The following is a 17311-nucleotide window of genomic DNA, read 5'->3' on the forward strand; positions in this document are numbered from 1 at the left end:
ATAAATGTCAATACAACTTCATTATGATTTAAACCACACCATTATCAAAATGTATGCTCTAAAAATGTGTTTTACTAGTGAAGAAGTCATCCAAACGATTCATGTAAATTTTTGTAGATAATAAGTTCATATTTTGTCGCAGTAGAACAAGAAATCAGCTCTATACCATTAAAAACAGCTGAGACATTACGGTGGGAGGAAAGTTGGTAGCAGCATCTTATAGGAGACTTGACTTTACTATGCACACTTTTCTTATTTTTCTTGGGATTACGTCCCCACTTGGACAAAGCCTGCTTCTCAGCTTTGTGTTCAATGAGCACTTCCACATTCTGCAGTTTTTTTTTATCTGAGAGCTTTCTTTGCCAAAATTGCCATTTTTCCATTCGTACATTGTGTAGCAGGTACGATAATACATCTTTGCCCACGGAAGTCAAGGAAATTTTCATTACGAAAAGATCCTGGATCGACTGGGAATCGAACCCAGATACGTTCAGCATGGCTTTGCTTTGTAGTCACGGACTGTAACCAATAAGGCTTAGAAAGGCCACCACTATGAACACACACAACACGTTTTCACCATAAGCTTCACGTGCTTCAGTTAAATCTGACAAGCAGATGTCACTCTGTAGACGCGGTAGCTTTACGTGTGGCTTCAAGCTTTTCAGCTATATCTGGCGTAACGCATGTAAACTTTACCATTCAAACGATAGAAAGAAGAGTGAAAATTAGGTGCAAGTCATTGCTCCCTATCGCCCCATATTTGATGGGGACGCTGGATAGTTCAACTAAACACACTTTCGGCAGACGTGCTTACGAAAAAAAAAATTACAGAAATCTACGTTTGCGCGAATATTTAAAGCATACTATAGGGCAGTGTTTCCCAAACTTGTTTGATTTTTGCTCCTTTTGACCAATATAATTCAGAATCGCCCCTTATTGTTTGAAATAAACGCGTTTTCATGTTGAAGTTTTGATCAATATTTAATCGTACTTGTGTCGTGTATTACAGGTTTTTCAATAAACTGAGATTATCGATACCGTGTTACTCCACTCCTTGCTTTTCAAATCTAATGTAATTGGATTCGTTAAATGTGATTTCATGTTATATTATCTGTTAAGTTTCAGTAACTTTGTATAATAAACTTATGGAAATTCTGAGAATTTAATCCAATCCAAAACTTTGACAAAAAAGTCATGTTAAAACCCAAAAAAATATTTCAACTTTTATTGTAGTGTTGAATTTCACCCTTGACGCCTTGACGCATTGGAGCCATCAATAAAAACAAGTCATAAATAAGAATAATACACTCCTTCTTCTGCAACACAAAATAAAAATAAATTAATCTCGGCTAAAATAAAAAAACACCGCCGAGCTGGTGTTTTTTTTTATTATTTAAGACCAGTTCTTTGATGTTTAATGATTACAAGAAATACTAGGAATAAGTTAGGGAGACGATGATTCAATTCCTAAGTTTAAAAATTACAAATATTCGTCCACAAGCTGGTAATTATTTATCTGCAATGCTGATTTCATTTTGAAAAATTATAAGAAGAACAATCGCCATGTGTCTTACTTATTGCATTGAAAGACCATTGTCTTCCTTGCAAAACGATATCAGATTATTATCATCACGTTCAAAGGCGCGTTCACTTTCGGAACCATGGGTAGGACAAACGCTAGATTTTTTTTTGGGTGCAGTGAAGATAAGAAAATTTTCAACTCTGGGCTGGAAATTGAAAGTCACTATATTTGAGGGGCTCAAACACAAAACGGTGTAAGTGGCATATCGGTCGTTTTGAGTGGAGCTGAGTTGAGGAGATTCTTATGTTTCCAAGCGTTCTAACGATATTTTCAGGGGACTTTTCCGCTTATCTAAAAAATAGCATGATTCTCGGAAGACTTGTCTATTTTTTATATGTTGGCTCCTGTACAGTTTTATATAAAATGAAAAATTGCTGAAAATACTTCAAAGTAGATTATCACAAAACTAGGTTTTTGTAACTGACAAAACTTTGCTTCTAACCCCTCAATTTCACGCCAGCCTTTACCACAAGACTAAGAAATGCCTTGAAAATAGGAAATAGAAGACCTTTTGTTAAAAAGATATATAAAAGGAACTAAAAAGAGACCGAAATGAGACCAAACAGGAGCCAAGAAAACAAAATGAAATCTAATAGGAGCCAGGAGATAAGAGTTAGACTGCAATGAGCAGACATTTCTTTAATAACCTGGATTTTGGAACAGAAATGTAATTTCTCTAAAAACAAATCAGAAATCATCTGAATTCCTCCAAAAATTCTACGAGAAATTTTTCAAGAAAGTCATAACTTCTCCAAGACTTTATCCAGTGATCCATCCATTGATTTTCCTGGGACATCCTCTAAGATTCTCGGTCAAGACGAAAGTTTTTTCACGTATTCTTCCAGGAATGTCTCCAGGGAAACGCCAAGGATTTTTTTTCTGAAAAATCAATTAGTGATGTATTTCTAAGAAAAAAATGTGTAGTTAGTAACCTCTGACAAAACTTGGGTATGTTTTAAAATCATCCTTAATAAACAAGAATCTCTTAAATAACTCCTGGACTCTTAAAGAAATTTTAGAAGATTTCCCAAATAATTTGCCAAGATAATAAAAAAAATCAATAGAATCTCGGGATAGTATTCTGCCGGATTTTCTAAAGAAATTCCTGGAACAATATTGAACAGAAACTCTATACAAATTTGTGTAATTGTCGGAGAAGTTATTGTAAAAAATGCTGTATTATAAACTGTTGAGAATTTTAAATAAAATCACTATGATAATTCCTGAAGCTTTTCCTCGGGAAATCTGAGACGAAATTCTTGGAGAGTCTGTTGAACCCGTTACGATCTCTGAAAGTTTCTTTGGAATCATTGCCTGTACAATTCTGCATCAGGATTCAATGCAAGCAGAATAAGGAAAGAAAACGACTTTAGAGACCATTTTGGTTGAAATAGATAGGTACTCTAAAGACCCTCCGTTAAAAGAAGAGTCTTCTTGCCTTTACTTACAGTGTGGTTGTTCTAATTTTCTCATTTATTTCTAGACAACAAATGAATGAACAGCAAAAATTCTGTGATTTTTTTTCTTTGCACCGAAGAGACCCGGCTATTTGCAAAGTTTTCAGGAAATACTGCACATACATGAAAATTGCTTCATCGCGCAGAAACTCCAACAAATATTTCGCTGGAGTTTCTTGAGTAATTTTGCAAAAAAAAAAACATCTCTCGAAAAATCGTCATAATCTGCTTTAAATATTTCTATGAATGATACCACAAAATATCAGTAGGAATTTGATCAAATAGTGTTTAAGGAATTAATTAAGGATTACTACCAGATATATCTACGGCAATTCTGATTCAACCAATAACTTCTAGACAGTGTGCTGTGGGAGTTCTATAGAAATTTCTCTGAAAATCGTCAAGAGATTCAACAATGCTTTGATAGATTATATCAAGAGAGATCGCACGTTCAGAAATCGCTAGCACCATCACACTCGTGCTGTTTATAACACGATGCGACTGGTATAAGATTAATTCATTACTGAGCTGGTAGATAATCGACTGTATAGTAGAATCAAGTATGCTTTTCGGCTACGCAGTCTTGATTTTTACAACGGCTTTTTTATTTGCCCGACGATTCGACACGGAATTGTGTAGCCGTTAACCCATTGCTTCATCCAAAGATACTTCAATAATCTTTTGATATTAATTTATGGATGTTCTAGAAACTTTTCAAGAATTACTTCCAAGAATGCTTACGGCAATTTGTCCCAGAATATATACAAGTACGGCCGTAGATATATTTAATAAACCATTTATTGATTATTTTAGAAATGCCATAGAGGATTGCTCCATTTGTTTTTCTAATGGTTAAAGAAGTTTCTTGTAGCAATTATTACAGTTAGTTTCCCATAATTTTCATTACAGATATTCTCAATCGTTCTTCTTACGAGCCTGTCATGTACAAACCATATCATACTTCACTAGGCATGAGAATACAATGAAAAACCTTACGACGTTGATCGTGTTTCTGATGAGCTAGTGTTTTGTTGAATCGTGGGTAGGACAATCCTTTGACTGTCCTACCCATGTGTTTTCGTGCGTAGTACATGTCCTACCTGTCCTACCCACTTCCCGCGCCACTGATCACGTTCAACCATCTATACCGGCAGCTTCATTTTTTACCGCTAAAAAAAATTTGGGGTGGGTAATGTCTATTACATTACCGCGGGGTTGACGTAGAACTACGATGATTAATAATTTGATTTGTCATGTGTATGAATTTGTAAGTGTACTAGTTTTTGTGTATGGTGTTCCAGGAATAATGCCAGATGATTGAATTTGTTTGTTTGGTCGTTGCTTGGTTGGGTGATCGGTTTCTGGCTCCAGCTGTAGTTCGCCAAACTCCTCCAGTAGATTAGATGTTTGATAGCTCGGGTGCTTCGATCGTGATAATCGATTGAATCGGTCCAGTACTTTGGTCTGTAGCAATATCCATTGCATGAGCATTTAGGCTCTGTACATTGATACTCATCAATATGCAGGCTGGGCCACTATGATCCAGTATTTCACGTCTCAAAGCGTCACTAATCGATGGTTGCCTAAGCGCTGCAGCTCATTCCTCAAGTCAACCCTTGGAATTGCTGCCTTTGGCGTGATGGAACTGGGAAGAATTGGTAGAGTTTGTCAAAAATAGTCCTTGCAGTGAAGTAACCCGCGACAAACCAACATATACCAATTGCTGATCCTGGCTTTTGTCATAGTCGTACACGACCTCGGGGAAAGTTCCACCTTGCGACTTATGAACAGTTAAAGCACAGGCACTAACCATCGGGAACTGAATGCGTTTGCATTTGATTATGCCGCACAGTTTGAAAGTAAAATAAAAATTCTCTATACAGGAGTGAAATTGGAATTTCAAAACCAAGAGCCTTATGCTGGCATGAAATATTTTGAACTCTTATAACTGTTTGCTGGTTTAACGAAATTCCTTGAATGGCACATCAATTGAAAGACAAGACATCAAAGGGTCATGTCGTTTACTTACTGAATCCCACATAACTGTTCAAATAGTTTAATAACTGTTTTAAAAGAGAACGTTGATTTCAAGCAAATTTATAAATAGGGGTGCTAGAGAAAATTTGACGTCATTTGCTTTCAATTCTCCGCTTCGATCACATCTCAGCAGGCAACAGATCGTCTTGCTCTGACCGGGCGTGCTTCTCAGGCACAGACATCGATAGCGAAGGACGCCCCCGTTTGTCTTGCTTCGCTCAAATCAAACTGTCGAGCGAGCGAGAGAAGATGCCGTCCGATGATAAAGCCATCACCGCTGCCGCCGCCTAGAAGAAGAAGAGGAAGCAGTCCACAGGAGAAATTGCGGTCGAACTGTGAACACGGTCGGGCGAGTCATTCTCGCTTAGCGGTTCACATCTTGTTTGCGTTCACCCAGCCATCATCATCGCCGCCATCATCAGATTTTGACTTAAGCCCGGTGATCCACTACCTGTTAATGTTGTGCGCCGTCCACGTTACGAAACTTTCGGTTCGTCGTATAAGCAAATAACTTGCTCAAATTTATACATTTGAGTTGAGGATTCCCCGTTTGACCATGGCAATCAACTGATAACATCCCGCAGTGTTATTTATCTGTAAGAGCATCAAAGCTAACAAAGCCATCGGCCCTTTTCAGGGACATCAAATTAGTAGAAAAGAGTTAAAAGAGAAATATTTCCTACTTTATATATGACTTCTTATATTCCTAAATCAATTTCACAGCTTCATACAAAATTTCATTTGTCATGAATAGTTTATGACTCAACATTTTGAGACTGTAATCGCGGACGCTGCTGCAGTGCCGTCGGGGTGAGTGCTCAACATTCCACAACACTTGTTAAATAGAGTGGCATTTCCAACAGCGTCTTTGATGTTCCATATTTTGTGGGAACACTTTGATTAGCAAAATTATCACATGTAACAAAATTGCGACATGTTAAGAATGCTTTTGAAAATACATTCTCATTGAACAATTGTAATAATTTTGGCACCCATGGATCAGAAATTTACCGTCATAATAAAGAAAACTATTGATTATCAATATCTCGTATTGAATATTTAGTTTATGTCAACCCTTCCAGCAATTCATGTTCGACCAATTTCTCACGCATTAGCATTCTCCGCAATTTTCAAGTAATTCTAAGCCCAACACATTATTGGCACATACCCATTTCCCAGATTGGTCGATCAGAAAGCGAAGAGCACAAAAGGGAGGAGCATCGTCTGCTATTCTGAGGTTATAAAACATGCTTCCTTCGTCGGATTCAGTTTCATTCTAATTCCGCTTTCAAGCTGGTAAGAGCTCCTCCGAACTTGCTCAGCGAGAAGAACCTCGCTGCTAGAAATCTGCTGAGCTGTCATTCTTCAAGCTGCCAATCCAGCATCTGGTCTGTGAAATCGCTCAAGATTTCTAGGTTGACCGATCCGCGCTTCTAGATTTCGCCTCGTGGTAAACTCGTGGTCACAGCATCCAAGCTCAATCGGCCCTTTTCAGGGCCAACATACGTTCATAAAAGGGTTTATTGGATGATATTTACTGATTTATCTATAATGATCTAAATATCGCGGTATACTACAATATGGTTCACATAATTTACCCCACATAATTACATGAATTTGAGAATTTACCACTGCAGCGCCGTCGGACCGTAATAACATCATGTTACTCAGTATTGTATGGTATTGCTGTGTGCATTTGAAATGCAAATACCAAATGCGGGAACACCAAATGCGGTCAGATTTTCAACAAGGAAGGCGAAGTCAAAATTTGATTTTCTTTGCTAGGTTGGCGGTGATATGCATCATGATTGCTAAGTATCCTTTGGTTACTTGGTGTTTCCGCAATTGAAGTTCAGTTAGACTGGATTTGCACGTCAAACGCAAACAGCAATATTTCAAACAGTATCGTTGATTTATCATATAATGGGGGAACACTTCCTAAATTCTCGAGTATTAAATTGGAAAATGTATTAAAATTGCGACAGATTTTAAATACTGTTCAATATACTGTTTCCTGACCAATTGTAATAAGTAACTATTGATCTGAAATTTTTCTACATGTTAGTCTATTGCGTTAATCTGAGAAATAGGCTATATGAATTTGATGTCTTGGCAAGGGATGTACAAGATGAGCATTATGTATTAATTTTCCAATTTCCGTACTCGAGAATTTTAGAAGCGGGGGCCGTGATGCTCGGGATGGATTGTCCTCCATGACTGGTCCTGGCTGGAAATATTCGTGGGGAGAAACTCGACCCTTTGCTGCAGGAATTTCATTAACAACTCTTTGGTAAAGCAAAAATTTCTGATAAAAGTGAACTTTTTCAAAACAACTCTTATTGATTGGAATATTTATCAACAACTCTTTGTTAAGTAAAATCATTCTTAATAACTCTTTGCTCCATCGCCAAACCAAACCATTTCATTGAATTCATCAAGTACAAGAATATGAATGGTAAGGAGAGGCAGATGGTGTATATTTTGCTAACGTTACTTTCCAACAGGTCGCCGGTTGGCGCTGACTACTAATCCGTCCACTGAATGATTTTCAGTTGTTGCTTTCGCTCTCTGGTTCCGTTCGCTACTCGCACACTGCTGTGGCTTTCACGCGCTCTTCTTTGCTGCTCCGCTGCTTGTTCCGTTCGTCATGCCGTTCGATTTGTGAATGAGCTGGGAACAGAACAACCAGTGGTTTTATTTGCTCGAGCTCCGTTCACTGATGGCGAGTGGTGGGGCTCTCGCTTGGTTGTTTCGTCACTTCGTTCGCTACTCGCACGCGATTGGTTATTGCTTTCGCGCTATTTTCGTTGATGGTGTGATTCTTCGCTGAGAAATAAAAACTGCAACTCTTTTGATTTTTCATGCAAAATGACCAACTTTGATAAACTATATCTCAGTTATTTATGGACTGATTTGAATGAAATTTTAACAGAATATCAGACATAACTTAAATTTTAACATATGTTTTTGAGTGATTTTTCCAATCACACGTTGAATAGCATTAACGGTTTGACTAAAGAGATTTTTTTGACGATTTTTTATGATTGACATAACTAAACATATTGAAGGAATAGCTTCATGGAATCTTCAGAAAAGTTGTAGATTTTGACGAGATGAATTGAAGACAGTTTTTGTGTAAGGCTATAAGATTTTAAGATAAAAATTTTGAATTTTTCGTCGAAAAATAAAGTTTAGTCAAACCGTTATTACTTATAAACTTGTGATTGGAAAAATTTTCAAAAATATATGTTAAAATTCAAGTTACATCTGATGTTCTGTGAATGTTTCATTCGAAAATATTTCCATAAATAACTGAGATCTAACTTACCAAAGTTGGTCATTTTGTATGGAAAATCGAAAAAGCTGCAAATGCATGCGAATAAGTTGGGGCCTTCCTTAGCCGAGTGGTTAGAGTCCGCGGCTACAAAGCAAAGCCATGCTGAAGGTGTCTGGGTTCGATTCCCGGTCGGTCCAGGATCTTTTCGTAATGGAAATTTTCTTGAATTCCCTGGGCATAGAGTATAATCGTACCTGCCACACGATATACGAATGCAAAAATGGAAACTTTGGCAAAGAAAGCTCTCAGTTAATAACTGTGGAAGTGTCATAAGAACACTAAGCTGAGAAGCAGGCTCTGTCCCAGTGAGGACGTTAATGCCAAGAAGAAGAAAAAGAAGAAGATGTGAATAAGTTCTCTGTTTATTCGACAAACAAGCTTAATATTTCATGGGTACACAACAGCAACAGAGTAGCGTACAAAGGGATTTAGTTGAAATCTGGAAACGTAGCTCAATCTTGAAATCTTGAGCGATTTCACAAACCAGATTCTGGATTAATAGCTCAGCAGGCTTCTAGCAGCGAGGTACTTCTCGCTAAGCAAGTTCGGAGGAGAGCTCTTACCAGCTCGAAAGCGGAAATGGAATGAAACTGAATCCAACGAAGGCAGCATGTTTTATAACCTTGGAATAGCAGATGATGCTCCTCCCTTTTGTGCCCTTCGCTTTCTGATCGACCAATCTGGGAAATGGGTATGTGCCAATAATGTGTTTTGTTTGGAATTATTTGAAAATTGTGGAGAATACTAATACGTGAGAAATTGGTCGAACATGAATTGTTGGAATGATTGGCATTCCCTAAATATTCAATACGAGCTATTGATAATTAATATTTCTTAATTATGACGGTAAATTTCTGATCCATGGGTGCCAAAATTATTACAATTGTTCAATGAGAATGTATTTTCAAAAGCATTCTTAATATGTCGCAATTTTGTCACATGGGATAATTTTCCTAATCAAAGTGTTCCCATAAAATATGGAACATAAAAGGCGCTGTTGGAAAAGTCACTCTATTTTGCAATCGTTGTGAAATGTTGAGCACTCACCCCGACGGCACTGCAACAGCGTCCGCGAGTACAATCTCAAATGGTTGAGTCATAAATTATTCACGACAAATGAAATTTTGTATGAGGCCGTGAAATTTATTTAGGAATACTAGAAGTTATAAATAAAGTCGGAAATATTTCTCTTTTAACTCTTTTCCACAAATTTGATGGCTCTGAAAAGAACCGATGGCTTTGTTAGCTTCGATGTTGTTACGGATAAATAACACTGCTCGGACCAGCAAACCTCAGGGGGCTTCTGGTATTTGCTCCTAACGGGATTGCTTCTTGACCACCAAAGATGATTTCATCACGAGTCGAAATTTTGAAGCGCGGGTCAACAGCTCCTCGGCCGATGAAATTTGCGGCGGCGATGACGATGGCTGGGTGAACGCAAACAAGCGGTGAACCACAAAGCGAGAATGACTCGCCCGACCGTGTTCACAGTTCGACCGCAATTTCTCCTGTGGACTGCTTCCTCTTCTTCTTCTAGGCGGCGGCAGCGGTGATGGCTTTATCTTCGGACGGCATCTTCTCTCGCTCGCTCGACAGTTTGATTTGAGCGAAGCAAGACAAACGGGGGCGTCCTTCGCTATCGATGTCTGTGCCTGAGAAGCACGCCCGGTCAGAACAAGCCAATCTGTCGCCTGCTGAGATGCGAGCCAATCGGAGAGTGAAAAGCAAATGACGTCAAATTTTCTCTAGCCACCCCTATTTATAGATTTGCTTGAAATCAACGTTCTCTTTTAAAACAGTTATTAAACTATTTGGACAGGTATGTGGGATTCAGTAAGTAAACGACATGAAGCTTTGATGTTTTGGCTTTCGATTGAGATGCTAATCAAGAAATTTCGTTAAGCCAGCGAAAAGTTATAAACGTTTAAAATATTTCATGCCAACGTAACGCTCTTGGTTTTGGAATTCCAATTTCACTCCTGTATAGAGAAGAGAGACGTACTTCTACGTCAAAATATTCATATCGTGATAACTTTTTTATTTCTCGATATTTTTGCAGCATTTTTTCACAAGCCCTCTTTTAGTTTAAGAATATGTGTTGATATTGATAATTGGTCACCTGGATCCGGAGATACTCCAAAATTCCTTGGGGGACCGACGTGTAGCCATAACCCACGTAAATATTTTAGGCTACACATTTTTTTTATCATATTCGTACATTAACTCCACAGAACGATACAATAATGCGAGTGTATTGTGAAAAAATTAAGCAATTTGGTGCAGCCGACTTTGAGTTATGAGCATTTATGTTTCTGGTGACACGCTGGACAAATAAATATCTTAAAAACTCTTAAAACCGCCGTGCGGGGTGACATTGGGCCTAGGGGGTGACTTTGACCGCCTCTTTCGATGCATCTCATGGCAAGTAGGAACGCCGAAAAACTAATCTATGACCATCTATTGGCTATTTGTAACGTATTCTTGTAGCTTGACACATTGTTATCGTTATTCCGACATCAACTTGCTGTAAAAATATTGGCCCAAAGTCACCCTTATGGACCAATGTCACCCCGCACGACGGAACCTCATATCGTAATTTTCAGATTCCTCCAAGAATACCAAACCGATTTGTATGATTTTTTTTTCAGAGTAGCTCCTTATTACCTTTCATTGTTTAGTACACATTTATTATTTTTTTATAAATTGACTAAAAACAAAATGGCGCACATTTTATATGGAGGTCCCCTAAGGAACATTGGAATAACTTCAAAACTAGATCACCAATGATTGATATCGACACAAATTCTTAAATTGGAAGAGATTTTCAGCGGTAAAAATGAAACTGCCGGCAGAGGGGTTAAAGAAAATTACTTGGTTTTGCACTGACATAGCTGAAAAAGTATCAGCATACTTTCTGCTTGTAAGCGCACGTAATGATACTTTTCTGAATCGATATTACTTATGTTCGGATTTACCTTAGAAATGCACCACTTTCTTTGAGCAGCCTATTGTAGCAGCTAAAACTGTAATTAAATATTTTGTTCGTATTAGTGTTTCACAATAAGTTTAATGAGTTTCACTTAAAATAGATAGTTTGACTCTAGGACCTCGTGCTACGAAGTGGTCAGCAGGGCTTGCTAGATACCTGTTCAATCTGTATATAATTCGTATTTAGGATTTTACAAATGTTGTTTAGATGTTTAATTTAAGTTTACTTACATACGTAGATTATGTATAGACCAAGTTTTAATTTTAGTTTTAATCTTCTAGGTGAATTCACTGGATTTTAACCAAAACCTAGTCCCTATGATAAGTAGATAGATAGCATGTTATTTCCAATTTATATATATAATTCAATAGCCAGTTCACCGATTTTTTTCTGTCACGTTTACCTCTGTTCCGCGTTATGGAATTTTTCGGAGTTCAGCTTGTGCTTTGAAACAATTCTTTCCGAAACAAAGCTTTGCGTAGTTAATTTTGATGAAATAAAAATCAGTAGTTGAAAAGCTACATTAGTGCAAAAACAAATGTGAATCGGCAAAAGTGGAATAAGTGTGAACCTGAGGTGTGATCGACCGTGATCGTTTTCTGGCATGACGAAAGAGGGGATGGAAGCGGAGTAGATGGAAGGCTTACATGGCACTTAGTGAGATTGTTCTGATTTTTATTATTATTTCAAGTACTTGTTTTTAATTATGAATCGTGGTTTACGGCCAACCAGCCGAGTGGAAGTTTAACAACTACCGAAAAGCTAAACATTACATATAATTTGCAATTGGATTAGATGGACAAATTGATGTGAAGATTTGCGAAAAAGTTACACGTCTTCTCAGTGAGAATCGAACTCACGACTCCCCGATCTCTAGTTGGGGCGCGTTAACCACTACGCCATGAGAGGACTCATGAACGCAGAAGTTAACCTGAATTCGATTTCAGCTCAATAATCACGTGGTCCTCTTTCGCAAAGTGCACCTCTTTCGGAAGAATTAGATGCCCATCCAAACACAACGCTTTCTATATATATCCAATGCCTAGCCCGAGAGCGCATTGTTTTTTAGATATAGGAATAGCACACTACACTAGCCAGCAACTGCGCTGGCTGAGGTTTCTATTGTGTGGGCTTCCAATGGGTCGCGACGTTCTCAAACGACCGGTTACGGAACATGAGTCCGTTGCTCGATAAATACTTGTTTTTAATTATGAATCGTGGTTTACGGCCAACCAGCCGAGTGGAAGTTTAACAACTACCGAAAAGCTAAATCATGTTCCGTAACCGGTCGTTTGAGAACGTCGCGACCCATTGGAAGCCCACACAATAGAAACCTCAGCCAGCGCAGTTGCTGGCTAGTGTAGTGTGCTATTCCTATATCTAAAAAACAATGCGCTCTCGGGCTAGGCATTGGATATATATAGAAAGCGTTGTGTTTGGATGGGCATCTAATTCTTCCGAAAGAGGTGCACTTTGCGAAAGAGGACCACGTGATTATTGAGCTGAAATCGAATTCAGGTTAACTTCTGCGTTCATGAGTCCTCTCATGGCGTAGTGGTTAACGCGCCCCAACTAGAGATCGGGGAGTCGTGAGTTCGATTCTCACTGAGAAGACGTGTAACTTTTTCGCAAATCTTCACATCAATTTGTCCATCTAATCCAATTGCAAATTATATGTAATGTTTAGCTTTTCGGTAATTATTTCAAGTTTTATTTACATATCAAAACAAATAGGGGAAAGTGGTCCAAAATGCCACTTTGAGGATTTGTGGCGTGTGGTCGTTGTGATTCACTTTCAATTTACATACATTAATTGCTGTTTTACGGGAGGGGGGTCAGAGTAACTTTTCTTTTTGTTTCAGAGAGCGAGTAAGGGCGCTTAAGCCCAGGCTTTAGAGCCAGGACATACGGGAGAAATGCCTGTGTCCCATCCTAGGAAAAGGAGACAAACAACAATGGAGTGCGCATTAACTTTCTTAGCAACGCCACTCCCAACGATTTTGCATATCTCCCTAAATGGAACGGTTGGTACGGTTGTCCCCGTTTCTTCCCTCACAATATTTCAACATTTTCTGTCTATCATGTTATTCATTCATGAATAATCTGATCGCAGGAAATTTTTGAATTACCTCCAAACCCCAAGTCTGCACAGCGGGCCTGGCCATTTTAATATTTGTATCAAATCATTGATATGCTGCAAATATTAATGCTGACAAGAAAATACTGGAAGAAATTTCAGTATTTCCAGGATGCTTTTCAATATTGGCTGTGCAAGCACTTAGAATAGAATAGAATAGAATAATTCAATAGCCAGTTTACCACAATTTCACTTTAGGACTTAAGAAAACTTTAAATTTCAATTTTAGATAATAATTTTCAATTAGTTAGCGTGATTTGGGAATTTCCGAAAACTTTAGCGATCGTATGCATGAAACACTCTATCCTTGTTTTTGTTTTTATCTCTCCTATTCCTTATCCACTGTCACCTTAATCAACGATCTGTAATACAGACTAGACCGTTAAATGATTGCCCTGTGGTTTTCTGTACAACTTATGAAGACTGAGTTTTATCACTTTGCACTTGTAAGCTGCAAAATAAACATGGCTACCAAAACGAATGACGGGCTACTTAGTCTTAAAGGATGGGGCTGGGTTAATTTCAATAATCCAAGTAACCAATGCTAGGTGTCTGAATACAGTCAAACGTCAGTACAACTCCTCCACTTTGGACTCATTCAGCAAGAAAGACACCATGCAAAAAACTAGCAGTCGGAAACCTATTTCTCGATGCCGTGCAGAAGAATCCCCTCCAAAAGCGAAGGACACTGTGGACATCAAATACAAAGATCAATTTTATTCAATTCCTCGATGTGAATATGAGCGAAAATTAACTCAGCAGGTAACAAAATAAAAATAAACTCCATAATTTGAAGAACTATGGGATCGATTCATCCTCATCTTAAGGTGAAAATGGAACGAAGCCATGCATAGAACTTTCAAAACAACACATCTTGAGAACCAGCCATTCGTTTACGTTGAAATTTTGATTGGTTGGTCAATACCAACAGATAATAAAACCATCAGGGTTCCAGTTTAAATTAATGCTTGGTTTTCCATTTTGTGATCTTGTAACACTTCGGTTCAACGTCAATTACTTTTTACAGGAAGTCGAACATTCGAATGACGGAGAGCTGTTTCGCATGATATCTGGAGGACATTCAGTTCCAAGAACAAAACCATCTTCGAAAGGAGAAATTTTCGAAGAACCCGCAAAAACATATAACCCTCAAGCTTCTAGTTCAAGCCGCTATTCTTCAAAAGTACAAACACAAAAGATGAGCAACAACTTAGATAACAGTTTGCAGTTTATTAAAAGTTTGGAAGAAAATTTTCGTCAAACAATGAGCCAATCGTCCTACACACCAGAAGCCACCTCGTCGATCAAAAAAACTGAAGAGGATCCACAGTCTTCAGAAACCATCTTCACCCTGGATGATCTAACGGAGAGCAAAGAAACGGTTGTCGAACAATCTATTACCAGGGAGCCCCATCCCAACGTGTCCCGCAAAGCTTCCAGAAGCTTCGGTGAACCGTCCGTCGAGAGCCTTCAGAAGCGCAAACCGGAAGAAGTAACCGTGAAACTGTTTCAGCTCAAATCGAAAGTGGTGAACCTGATCGACCAGACCATCAGCCAAATCGAATCGAACGAGGATTCTCCGGGAGAGGACCACGAAAAATCCATACCGTTGCACCCGAGTGGGGACGGATCTACGCTCGACTACCGCAGCCGGAACTTGGAGGTTTTGAAAACGGATTCCTTTGCACGCAGCCGGAAGGATATTAGGACGAAGTTGTACCGGGAGATAAGAGTTGTGCTGAAGCGACTGGAGGATTTGGATTCGCTGGAGTGAGCCAGAAACTGTTTGTATATTTTTGAAGTTATATATTTTGTACTATTTTATAATCAATCGCATCAATAAACTTTTGATTGTACAACACCCTTGGTTTTGCGAATATCCCAGGTGTCTGACCACTTAGAAAGATGATATCTTCCGCAAAACTGTTCAGTAGCTCAAGGGCTATCATTATTTAAGCCAAGAAATTCGGAATTTTGCAACTAGGCAACGCTAGTGAGTATGAAACTTTTGTTTTGCAGATCTAAGGATCCTGACTAGAGTGTCCATTTCCCGGCCATTTTGCTCGTCCTGGGATTCGGGACAAAAATCTATGCTTGTCCCGGAAAATCCCGGGAATTATCAAGTTTTCAATAAAATTAGCATTTCGGTTGAAATGGAAGTACCGTAATTTCGGGTGAAATTGATCATTTTTCACGGCTCTTATTGTCTGTTTTTTGTAATGTTGACAATGCCATATAATTGGATGCAAGAAAACAAGTACGAAGGTGTGTCTAATTGATCCACGTTCCAAAATTTTCTAACGAATGTCGTTTTAGTGCTAAAAAATAACTCCAAAATAAAAAATCGGAGGATCTCATTTCGGGGTGAAATTGATCACTTGTCAATGCGACTATTGTTAGTTTTCAAAACAACTCTTTATAACAAATTTGAGCTTCCTGAGTCCGAATATGCTTGTTAAATTCTTAACAATTCAATATTTATAGAAATAATTGATAATTAATTTTGAAAATTACGCGGAAAACGCCTAAATGTATGCAATTTCCTAAGGAATTTTCTGATATCCAACAGAAAATCAAATATTTCAAACAAATAAGCAAGTTGATACGAATTTAGGTGATGAAATCTGGTTTGGGAATATATCTTCAGCACACTCAAAAACTTTCAGGTTTGTACCATGATCCAATCCTTGTTTTGAACTAGAAGTTTATGGATGATTGTCAATACTGCACCGTACATGATTTTTAAATTTTACATTATTTTCATAGAAATAAACATTCTTTAACGCAAAAAGTTTAGCAACACACAATTCGACAATAGTTACGACAAATAACGTTCAGTCATTGCAGGTCACATCGATATTTGTGCTCCATTAGGAAGAAAAAAAAATCGTGTGACACGGTGATCAATTTCACCCTACTGATCAATTTGACCCGGATTTACGGTAATCTGGAATTAAAATAAATCCAGAAAGAATCTTTGACGGGAATCCTTAAGAAATATCTTAGAGACCTACTTAGAGAATTTAAAATATAAATATCTAGAGGAAGTTTTTCAGAATTAAAAAAAAATCAATATGTAGTTTTAATGTTCATCTTTGGGTAATTTTACAGGATCTTGACACTTTTAACTTTCTACGGCAAGGTGTATTTTCAAACCTTCTTTGTCCACATTTTGCTAAAATAAGCATGACTTTGAAGTGCTTATTATTGCTTTCAGACAATTTGTGAGAGGACCCCTCCAAATCTAAAGTCAATCATGCAGGTGCTGATATTTTCTCATGTATTTGTTAGGTAAAACGGATCTTTGAAGAAAATTCTTCAGGATTCTTAAAAATAGATCTAATGGAATTCTTAAAAGAACTCTTACTATTATTTAAAGTAATACCCTTAAAAATTCGGGTAGTATCTTGAAAGAATCTCTGAAGAAATAACCAGCGGAATTTAAGACCATTTACGAAAAAATCACTAGAGTTAGATCAATACATGGTGAGGGCCGAAGTCGAATCCTAGATAGAATTCGAGGAGATATCTGTGAACGAAGTCCCTCTTGAGGGCTGCTGGAGTGGTCTCAAAGCAGCCATTAACAACGCAGCGGAAGGTGCCGTTGGGTTCGTGGAAGGAAATCGACGGAACGGTTGGTTAGACGAGGAGTGTCAGACGGTTTTGGACGAGAAGAATGCAGCGCGGGCGATGATTCTGCAGCAAGGCACCCGTCAAAACGTGGAACGATACAAACAGAAGCGAAGACAGCAAACCCATCTATTCCGGGATC

General features: G+C 38.2%; 1 protein-coding gene across 1 annotated transcript; it reads left to right on the plus strand.

The window, feature by feature from the left end:
• Positions 1-14001: 14001 nt before the first annotated feature.
• On the plus strand, positions 14002-15400 carry LOC110675672. Its single transcript, XM_021841297.1, has 2 exons — positions 14002-14301; positions 14567-15400. Exons 1-2 carry the CDS (start codon positions 14020-14022, stop codon positions 15311-15313), a joined length of 1029 nt encoding a protein of 342 aa, XP_021696989.1. The 5' UTR covers positions 14002-14019; the 3' UTR covers positions 15314-15400.
• The last annotated feature ends 1911 nt before the right edge of the window (positions 15401-17311 follow it).

This window comes from Aedes aegypti, chromosome 2, assembly GCF_002204515.2.
Source record: "Aedes aegypti strain LVP_AGWG chromosome 2, AaegL5.0 Primary Assembly, whole genome shotgun sequence".
Lineage (NCBI taxonomy): Eukaryota > Metazoa > Arthropoda > Insecta > Diptera > Culicidae > Aedes > Aedes aegypti.

What these genes read in the sequence shown, in the direction of transcription:
- LOC110675672 (XM_021841297.1), top strand. Translation starts at nt 14,020, where the DNA reads ATGACGGGCTACTTAGTCTTAAAGGATGGGGCTGGGTTAATTTCAATA. An exon ending in AGCGAAAATTAACTCAGCAG is followed by an intron (nt 14,302 to 14,566) that starts GTAACAAAATAA and finishes TACTTTTTACAG; the next exon opens with GAAGTCGAACATTCGAATGA.